This window comes from Miscanthus floridulus, chromosome 11, assembly GCF_019320115.1.
Source record: "Miscanthus floridulus cultivar M001 chromosome 11, ASM1932011v1, whole genome shotgun sequence".
In the NCBI taxonomy this organism is placed as follows: Eukaryota; Viridiplantae; Streptophyta; class Magnoliopsida; order Poales; family Poaceae; genus Miscanthus; species Miscanthus floridulus.
The window spans coordinates 5,284,992-5,296,347 of NC_089590.1; the positions used below are offsets into that span (position 1 = coordinate 5,284,992).

General features: G+C 45.3%; 1 protein-coding gene across 1 annotated transcript; it reads left to right on the top strand.

Moving 5' to 3' along the window:
- The first annotated feature begins 6,128 nt into the window (after window positions 1–6,128).
- LOC136492981 (uncharacterized) lies at window positions 6,129–10,324 on the top strand. The gene is made up of 6 exons (XM_066489001.1): window positions 6,129–6,323; window positions 6,967–7,084; window positions 7,349–8,968; window positions 9,050–9,292; window positions 9,398–9,687; window positions 9,797–10,324. Exons 1-6 carry the CDS (start codon window positions 6,223–6,225, stop codon window positions 9,999–10,001), a joined length of 2,577 nt encoding a protein of 858 aa, XP_066345098.1. The 5' UTR covers window positions 6,129–6,222; the 3' UTR covers window positions 10,002–10,324.
- The last annotated feature ends 1,032 nt before the right edge of the window (window positions 10,325–11,356 follow it).

An 11,356-nucleotide genomic window follows, 5' to 3' on the forward strand; every position in this document is an offset into this window, starting at 1 on the left:
TCGACGACGGGGTCGATGAGCGCCTTTGCCGGGAGCCACCGCGGGACGATGAGGGGCATCGTGTGATGAGGCGGTTGCCGCTGTGGATAATCATGAAAATAGATGTAGATCCAAGGAAGCATACATGCAATAGAATGCTTGATCAGAAAATAGAAGCACGACTTAATTAGCTTGTAATCAAGCAGCTGGGCGCGTGTGGGCTTGCGTCCTTCGTACATGCAAATTAGCCTTGCATGTTACCGTAGGTCGCAGGCCTGGCATGTCGTGCTGCGGCTGAATCTTGGGAGGGCTTCGAGACAGTTCCTTTGCATCCTGCCGCCGAGTCGATCAGGCCACAGGTATCGGGCGGCCGCTTGATCTCACGTTCCTTACGCGCCGCCGCCGGAAACCGAGGGCCGCAGCGAGCTGTCGATGATGGCTGCGGCGGGCTAGCAACAAGCGCTGTCACGAGACGACGGAAAGATCGTGGCGTGCCACGAGATTATTTTCAATAATATTCAGGAGGCACTCGAAGCTCAAGAACCAGAGGATATTTGATTGAAAACAAGGAAGATGACTTAGCGCAAGTGTAGATCGTGCATCATCCTCTATTTGCTTGTGGCCAACTAACGCCTCGCGTACGTCGTCTTGGCGGCTGTGCCCATGTGCACGGCTCCGAAGTAGTCGGTGATAGATGGATCTGCTTAAGGGTCCGTTCAGCTTACCGCAGAAACCGACTTGTTCGGCTTGTTTTTAGTTAGAACGATATTTTTTTCTCACAACAATTCAGTCATAACAGTATTTTTCAGTCAGTTTCGAAGTCTCAGCGAGGCAAACGAAACCTAACTGAGTTAGTACGACGCCACCGCCGTGGCCCCGGGGCATCATCGCCCAGGCTAATCCTGAGCCACGCCGCCAAACGTCGTGGTGTCGTAGCGAGTCACCGTTGATGATGTTGGTGAAGAAAATCCCCATCAGAAGTAGTGATAAGTTCTACTACTCAAGGTAAATCTTGAAATTCTTTCGTGCGTGTTCTACTGTGAGGCTCCGTTCGGTTCTTCGAGAACGGGCTGTTCCGCGCCTCTAACGGTTCTGGCGCTATACAAATTTGTGAATAAAATGCTCAGCTGGGAATGATTCCCCAATAACCGAACGAGGCCCTAGGAGGAAAAAAATGGTAGTGATGTCCGGACGGACGGCCGCGTGGGAACACTCACACTGCACTTCGTTTTCCGCGCTCGGGCCAGCACACCCTCGCCCGGCTTGCATCTCGCGCGCCCACACGGGCCCGCATCACTTAGACGGCGCTCGCGCCGCCAGACTGTATATATATATATATATATATATATATATATATATATATATATATATATATATATATATATATATATATATATATATATATATATATATATATATATATATATATATATATATATATATAGGGAGAGGCTATTCAGCAGCCGGCTACAAAATAAGTTATTCTGTAGCCACCTCTATTTACCATAATTTTATATACTAATTTACCATAATGTCAATACATATTTACGATAGTTGGGTTACTATAACACATGGGAATATTTACCATAACGTTATAGTAAACCACTTAGTAAGGAGTTACTGTAAATCTCGTAAACTAACATAGTAATTATCGTAACTCAAAGTGGCTACAGAATAAGTTATTCTGCAGCCAGCTATAGGATAGTAGTTCTATATATATATATATATATATATATATATAGAACTACTATCCTGTAGCTGGCTACAAAATAACTTATTCTGTAGCCACTTTGAGTTACGATAATTACTATGTTAATTTACGAGATTATAGTAACTTCTTACTAAGTGGTTTAATATAACGTTATGGTAAATATCCCCGTGTGTTATAGTAACCCAACTATCGTAAATATGTATTAACATTACGGTAAATTAGTATATAAAATTATGATAAATGGAGGTGGCTACAGAATAACTTATTCTGTAGCCGGCTACTGAATAGCCTCTCCCTATATATGCAATATCTCGATCTAGTTTTGCAACATCTAAATAAAACACTTGCAACATACGTCCGAAACAGCTGAAATATTTGGAACATATACTTAAAACATACCTATATAGCCCATTGCAACATGTGCAACATTCCAATCTACTTTGCAACATCCTTATGAAACACGTGAAACATACATTTAAAACATCTAAAATGTACACTTACAACATGCATTGTATCTCGGTGCGGCCTCCTCTGCCGTCTACATCGGGGCACCATAGCCATTGTAGGAGGCAAGGCCGGAGGGTTTCCGCGCCAGGGCCTGACACTTCTCCCTGCGCGGCGGCCTCAGTGGCTAGCTGGCGGCTGAGGGAGTGATCACCACGTGTGGGCGCGGCGATGCCCGCACCTCAGGCGAAGCGGGCCGCAGAGCAGAAGTAGCGGCAGGAAGCAACGGGGCGATGCGATGGAGGAGGAGAAGGGAGCAGCATGGGGTGGCCGTCGACGGCGGAGCGGGCGCATAGCAAGAGCAGCGGGGCGACCGACGCAGCTGGAGCAGGCGGGGTGACCACGCGCGGAGCAGAGCGGAGCATGTATATCGTCTCCTTCTCCTTTTCTTGTCCAACCGGCGCAACATAAGAGACGAGCGCTGATATATACCGTAATAAAAAAACCAGCTAGCACATAGCAAAGGTCTGTTGGACTGTTATGTAGGTCCACGGAGGTGCGTCTGGCCATACGGACACCGTGCTAGTAGCCGTTGGGATCGCACTCAAGGAGGGTAACCTGGAGGATTTTTTTTAATTTTAACACTTTTTGTAAACTAATTTTAAATCTAACACTGTTTAATTTTTTTTTCCAAATCTAACACTTTTGACCGCGTCTATTGCCATGGCGCGATGAAATGTCTGTGCCGCGCCATGCATGGTGGCACGACGAGAGGGCTGACATGGCGACAACCGAGGCGCTGACCGGTGATGTGACAGGGTCTGCCGCGCCACTGATCTTGGCGCGGTGCCGCCACGCCATCCATCACGGCGCGGTAGAGAAGAACATAGAGCGGACGCTGGGATCAATGCGACATGATGGGCTAACACATCGTCTACTCGTGGAAATGATCTCGCTTTGGGATATAATCTTTTTCTTGCAGTGGAGGACATGAGCCAGATGGTAGTGGCAGATCACATGACGCCGCTTTCCCCTGATAGCTTTCATTACTGTTGTTACCTTTGGGAGCCCACGACATGCAGTAGCCCGTACAGTGAGCTGTGCAGTGAGCCAGTGCAAGTCATCACTCCAGTCGCTACGCTACCTGATTTTTTTCTTAGTGCAATCACAATACTGCTTTCTAGTAACTGATTGGTTGGATGCTATGTTTTCTTCTGTATTTGGCGTATGTTGTGCAGCCACATAAACGCAAGGACCGACGCGAGGCACGCCTGCTGAAATCTGCATTGAATCGCCCCAGATCTGTCTCACCAACCTATCATGGACTCTCCACCCCCACCATTTGCGGCGTGGATTCTCAAACTTGTTGTAGTAAAGTCACGGGTGACTTTCCATCACCTAGATGCTATCTATTTCTTATCTAACGGTTGGGAAGCTTCAGTTTAGTAGTGCTAGGCGGGATGCAAATAGCAGCCTAAAGCTCATTCCTAGACAGAGCAAGGATAGTTGGCAAATTTTTCTTTTTTCTGTACGGCTTATCTTTTCTATATATAAATAAAAACATTTATATATGAGCTTGGCTAAAGATAAAATTTATACATTATAGTCCTCAAGAATATCTACAACTTTATAATATATGACTTTTTCGTTTAAATCATTTTGTTTGAATAAATTGACTCAAATTATCTACCGTTACACAGCACTTCTTAAAAAAATATAATTTTTTATATAATCTCGGATGAAGATAAAAATTATAAAATAATCTTACTTCTCAATAATATATATAACCTTTTAATTCATTGCTCGTCTAAACAATTGTTTAGCCCGTTTACACACCATGTAAACGCTACAGTGATACACCGTTTCCGTTTAATCAACCGTTTAGCCCAATTAAATGACGCTTTGTCCGTTTAATTGGCCATTTAGACTGAATAATGGCTAAATGGCAAGTGATCGACTGTTTAACGTTTAAGATAACACTACGAAAAGTCAAATTTAAAATCCCTTGTACTCAAAATTATTTTTAATTTTTATTTCAAAAACTATAAATCATTTGAGCTCTATTTTAATCTCCTTTCAACTCGTATCCACCAAATATATCCGTCCCGGTCCCCTCATTCAGACATATATCTAGCACACTATAGTGATAATATCCTACTTTTGGAAAAAGCGTACAACCTCTACAGAGTGTATAGTCTATCTGAATAGTCGTGTCTGCGGTCTTAGATGAGTTACGGTTTGGTTTCAACTAGTTGGGTTGTAGATGTTGTGTGAGCATATAAATTTTTATCTTTATTTCGGTGCCAAGATAGATTCAAATAGAAACATTGTGAACTAAAAGGATGTATATATTATTGAGAAATAAGATTATTTTATAAATTTCATCTTCATACAAGATTATTTAAAAAGTTATAATTTTTTGAAGTGCCATGTAATGGTAGATAATTTGAGGCAAATTTCACACAAAATGATTTTAAATGAAAAAGTCAGATACTATAGTTGTAGATATTTTTCAGGACTAGAATTTTCAAATAAATTTTATATTTATCCAAGCTCATATGTAAAAGTTTTGAAGAGACAAGCTGCACAGAAGAAAGTAAATTATGCCAGCTATCCCTGCTCTGTATGCATTTCCGTAAACCGGTCTTTGGATGGGCTGCTATTTGCATCCGGGCTAGCACTAATACAGTGAAGAGCTGTTTCTAAAAAAAAAAAAGTGAAGAGCTTTCCAACCGTGGGATAAGAAATAGATGACATCCAAGTGATGGAAAGTCAGCAGTGACTTTATTACAGCAAGTCAGAGAATCCGCACCGCACCATTTGATACCAGACGATGTCGATCAGGAGTAAACGTCGCACAGTAGCCATTTTGGCCACCGACACATTGCACAGAGTTAATGTCTATCAGCCTTGAAGTACAGGTTTGAACCCAAGTGGAGCAATCAAGATAGCAGCATGCAAGCCAGTTTATGTTCCAATTGTTCCCTAACTTTTACATTTAGAGACATTTACGGTCTCTTCGTTCGAACTTATCGATCGGTTTATCAGCTAGAATCTATAGTGTTTTTCTCTAACAACAAAATAGCTTCATTCGGCTTATCACCCGACTTTAATATCAGCCGAACAGGCCCTTAATGGTAGGCAGGAATATTGGTACAATATCTATCTATTTCTCAGGGGAAAGCAACGAAGTATAATAAATTTGTGCTAGCTTTTACACACCGTGCAAGGCTATAGTGGTAGATTGCGTAATTTCTTCTGGTCCGAGTCCAGCTAGCAAATCCTCCATCATAATTCATGCATGCATGGTCCTAGTCCGCGACCTGCCTTTTTTTGTTGTTGCTGCACAACATACACGAAATACAGAAGAAAACATAGCATCCAACCAATCAGTCACTAGAAAGCAGTATTGTGATTGCACTAAGAAAAAGAACGGGTAGCATAGCGACTGAAGTGATGACTTGCACCGGCTCACTGCACAGCTCACTATACGGGCTACTGCATGCCATGGACTCCAAAGGTAGCAGCAGTAATGAAAGCCATCAAGGGAAAGCGGCGTCATCTGATCTGCCACCGCCATCTGGCTCATGTCCTCCGCGGCAAGAAAAAGATCATTTCCCAAAGCGAAATCATTTCCACGGGGTAGGCGATGCGCTAGCCCATCACGTCACATTGATCCCAGCGCCCGCTCTCTGTTCTTCTCTAGATGGCGCGGCGGCGCCGCGCCAAGATCGGTGGCGCGGCAGAACTTACCACGTCACCTATCAGCGCCTAGGTCGTCGTCACGTCAGCCCTCTCGTCGCGCCACCATGCATGGGGCAATAGGCGCGGCCAAAAGTGTTATATTTGAAAAAAAAATTAAACAACGTTAGATTTAAAATTAGTATAAAAAAGTGTTAAAATTAAAAAAAATCACCTGGCGCAGGCACCCGCTCGTCGCACCAAACTTAACACGAGTCCGAGTCGGAGCCCCAGCAGCAGGCACCCGTGTCCCTCATAAGTACCGAAACATAGCATCCTGGCGTCAGCTCGCGCGCGCTATCGTTTCCCTTCCTGAATTTCGGTCGAGCTCGGTCCGGACACGCGCCATGGCAGACGTCAGCGGCGGCGGCGACAGCAGCAGCAGCAGCGGCGTCCGGTGGCAGGACGAGGTGGATCACGAACTGCGCCCGCTCGTGGTCAAACAACTGTATGTTGTCTTCCATACTCTTTCTATCTATCCGTGTTCTTCCCCAACCCACGTCGATCGCGCTCGTGATCGACGTACTGCCGCGGTTGTTCGATCTGGTGTTTCGGGGAGCGTGATCGACGTACTGCCGCGGTTGTTCGATCGGGTGTTTTGGGAATTTATTAGGGGTGTTTGGTGGAGCGCGATTTACGTACTGCCGCGGTTGTTCGATCTGGTGTTTGGGGGTTTAGGGTTCAACTCCTGTCTCCTGGGCGAATCCGTGGATGCATCCATCCCAGCTCCGCCGCATTAATTTCCGGATCGATGGGCGTTCAATTCAATCGTGGAGCGATGCGATTGGCGCGCGATTGCTTCATCATAGACTCCTAAATTGATAATCACACGGTCGGATCTGTACGGTGGTTTTTTGTTCTGAACTTCTGATAGGAATATTTTACTATCTGTATCTGTATTTAGTTCATTGCTTGTCAAGATGCAAGCCTAGGCATTGCGTCCAATTTCTGGGGTCGGATTCAGGGAAATACACACAATTACTGTACCAAGCTGGCAAGCTGTTCTACGTGCAACCTGCTATGTCTGCTGCTGCATATGTATCAAGTATCAACTATTAACAGCCTTTTCTTGTTCTTCTTGCTGTGTCCAGAGAGGCGACAATGGCTGGATTATGCAGGGCTCTGCACAAGGACAGATCACCTCCGGAGGGCCTCAACCAATATGTAGCTGGTTTCGAGGAGGCCACATTCCAGAAAGCCACAGACATGGTGAGCCTTACTAATCTCCTCCTCACTTACACCAATCCAGTACCACGGACACAATGTGCTTCGGTTTCAGATTTCAGGCTAGTTTCCAGTGTTCTGCATTTGTTTACATGCTTCTGCTGATTAACATTATGCATGCCCACTTGCAAGAAAGAAATGCTACGCAGCTGGGAGTCTTCTATATATAATCCACATCTTATTTCGGTTTGGATTTGATGGATTCAGCCTCACTTGCTTCCGGCCTAATTTAATATTTTGGTTTGTCAGATCGACTACATGAAAATGATATCTATCAGGGTCAGTTTTGGCCAGAAAGAGGCGGTACAACTAAAGGCTGCTGCCGCAGGCCGTCAACAAAAGATGCACAAGGTGGACCAGATGCAGCGGGCTAACATGGTTCAAGCTATTCAGGGAGTCCATAATTCCCCGCTCATCACAACCCCTCAGGCAGTGCCCATGACGGCTAGTCCCTCATGGCCACCATTTCAGTCACCGAATCAGCACACGGCTTGCTCTGTTGCGTCAAACATGAACAGTAATGTCAACCAAGGACCATCTGATATGATGGCAATGCTTTATCAGAATTTCAACTCTGAGCCTGCAACAGTTGCTCCAGTGGCACCAGGCGTCCAGTCCAGTCAGCGGATCATGCAATCAATAGCTATGCAGACTGAAAGCCAATCCCCAGCCATGCATCTGCAGCCTACCAACATTGCACAATGCCACCCAGCAAGTACGGTACAGCTGCAAGGACAGCAAATTGCACGACCAAACGGGTACCAGAATCAACTCGAGCAAAATGTCTGGGATTGTGTGCAGCACCTGCTGCCGACAGTACAGCAAGAGCATTTTTGGATCACTCAACAGCAGGTGGGCATGCATATGCAAAGGTATCAAATGCTTGGAGCTAATGTGGGGAAGATGAACACTGGTTATTCTGGTGGATGGAACAATCAGCAGAATGCTGGGTGGGCTTCTGGGATACAATCACCATCCAAGGTATGCGGGCAGACCAACATGTATTCTCATCCAATATCTCCTGCTCAGAGTCAGACTACTGTCAATAAGCAAAGCAATCTGCACTGTCCACTGCCGCCACATGAAAGCATCAGCCAAACGAGGCAAAACATTGTCACAACACTTGCTGGCCAGAAAACCAATAGTAACCAATCGCAAGGAGGAACAAGCCCTTGTTTCTCATACAAATCACCTGGACTATTGCAGTCTTCGCTAACCAATGATTTTGTTGAATTATGCTGCACACCATCACCAATTTCCAAGTTTTGGGTTGCTTCACCCAATGAGTCACCGAAGTCAAGATTACAGTCACCCATTGCCAAGCAAGGTCTTGTAGCAGCTGGTTCACCCTGTGTGTCAGTGAAGTCTGCATTGACATCGGCCGAGAAGACAGGGTTTGAAGCTGCTGCTTCACCTTCTACATTAGTGAAGACTGTATCACCTTCAGCCATTGTCAAGTCAGGGACTGTACCTGCTGATTTACCATCTGACAGCCATTCTTCATTCTTGCTGCATAACAATACAGCGGTAAATGGCTGCAAACAGGCCACTACATCTAAATTGTCGACGCCACTCCCACCAGCTGATCAAGCTAGGGATCAGGAGCATGGTCGAGCTGAAACACCAGTGGCCCAGACGCCAGCCCCACCAGCTGATCAAGCTGAGGATCAGGAGCATGGTGGAGCTGAAACACCAGTGGCCAAGACGCCAGCCCCACCAGCTGATCAAGCAGAGGATCAGGAGCATGGTGGAGCTGAAACACCAATGGCTAAGACGCCAGCCCCACCAGCTGATCAAGCTAAGGATCCGGAGCATGGTGGAGCTGAAACACCAGTAGCCAAGAAGCCCATAGACCGCCTAATTGCTGCAGTGAGCCTTGAATATGCTCATCTCAAAACAATTCATTCTCTGAAAACTGTTGTACTGACAGTTTTGTGCTTTGTTTTTTAGGTGCTTGCTTCATCACCAGCAGCGATTCGCAGCTCATTTAATTTGATGAAGTCGGCAGTGATTGATATGGATTCAGTACCATTACCAATTGGATCCAATAAAACGAAACGTGTGTATGCTGTTACATCGACTTCTGGATCACCAACACTCTGCAGCACAGATGACAGCACTACGACATTTGAGTCCAATGCATCAGATGCTGCATCTAGCGGATATCATAATGGTAAGAGGCAGAAACCACAGGTAAACACTACAGCCATACAGCGACTTACTTTTTTTACATGGAATTGCGGACTCAATGCTATATGTTCTCTTACAGTTCAATTCTCTATGAACTCTGCATTGCAGAATGTCAAGGATGCTCTGCTGGATGAGATCGAAGCTGTCAACAGCAGACTGATTGATACCTTTATAAGCATCACCAGCAAAGACGGAGCAGATGGGACCACCTCGTGCAGTGGCATGACCCTGATCAAACTGTCATACACTGCAGTGTCCCTTGCGCCAGACCTCAAATCAAAATTTGGAGTGTCAGGAAATTTTCAGCCTCTCGTGATGCCCAGGACACTTTCAATCCCTGCTGATTACCCAAGAAGCTCTCCAGTGATCGTCGATGATGAAGGAGATGCTCGGATAAGGTGAGCTCATGCTTGTCTTAGACTCTTAATACTAGTTCCCACCACCATATTGTTCTTGCTTTATTACTGATCTTATTAATCAAGCTCCGTGGCTGTGGGTCACCTACAGGAACAAGTTCAGCAGCATCTCAGTGGCGGTGGACCGGGCATTCAGACTCGCCCTCCACAATCTCCAGGAGCCCAGGTCGTTGAAGGAAATAGCCAATGTGTGGGACTCCTGTGTACGTCGTGCAGTCACCGAGTATGTCTACCAGCTGGGCGCGGTGGACACTAACTCAAGTCTCTCCCTGTGTCGGGGTTGGGTCAAGGGATGAGAATTGGGGAATGCATATGCAAAGAACATTCTCTGATCTGTGTGTAGAAAGTACGTGGATTAATAGGCCAGTGACTGGTGAGGAAAAGGAAAGAAACTGTGATTACCATGATGTAGCAGTAGTGTCATTGTCAGTCTGCCAGCTATTTCTATGATGCGTAGTGGGAGGATAAGTAATATACATAAAGTTCATATATGTAATGCTGTTTAGAGTGAAATACCTGGCAGCTCTGGAAATTAAGTGTGTGTCATCGAGATCGCTAAACTTCTAAGGGTGTGTTTAGTTCCACCAAATTCCCAACTTTGACAATATGCAAAAAGAAGATTCTCCGTCACATCAAACTTACGGTACATGTATGGAGTACTAAATGTTGACGAAATCAAAAACTAATTGCACAGTTTGGTTGTACTTTGCGAGATGAACGTTTTGAACCTAATTAGTCAACGATTGGACAATTATTACCAAATAAAAACAAAACGTCACTGTAGCTCTGCCGCCGCCGCTAACTAAACGAGGGCTAAACTGTACATCCAGCTACATGGAATTGGTCCAGACAGGTATTGCTTGTTGACATGACGGTTCATGTTGTCTATCCCAGCTCTCGCTGTACTGCACGCACCGCAATTGCGCGCCTGTCAGGGCGGGCCCCGCCCCAACCTACTGCCGCTGGGCGGGTGCCTTTTCCTTGTGTGCACCCTACGCGCCTAAGGCTATTCGTAGTCGTCCACCTCTATTTTTATTTTTAAAAAGAAATATTCTATTATAGTCATTAAAATTTTCTACTCTATATCTATTTCTCCCGTACCCGTGTTATCTCTATCCTATACTCTATACCTACTATTCCATATTTTATTCCCCTCTCTCCCCAACTCATAAACTCTCTGCTACAGTATTGCTACAGTGTTAAGCCTGACAGTTGTCTGCCTGCGAGCACCGCACCAGGCTGCCTCGCCGCCAACGTGTGTGCATCCTGCGGGCAAAAAAATGACACCTGAGCCAAGGAACTAAATAGCGTAAAGTAGATTGGCATCGAGATAGCGAACCGTACATAGCTAAGTTATATTAATGTCTTGACACAAAGATAGTGATTTAATGTCTTTGGACATGTTTAGACCAAGATAGTGATTTAATGTCTTGACACAAAAATACACAACTGTTATATTAATCTTTGGACATGTTTAGACCAAGGCAGCTTCACGGAAATATCACACACGCACACACATCATTCTTTACACTTGGAGGCATATACTAGTATAAATCACTGTGTCCACTATTTTGCACTAGTTCATGACTTCTTCAGCCTGCTCGGTTGGCTGGTTCGTAGCGTTGTTGGTTCGTGAAGAAATACTGCTGGC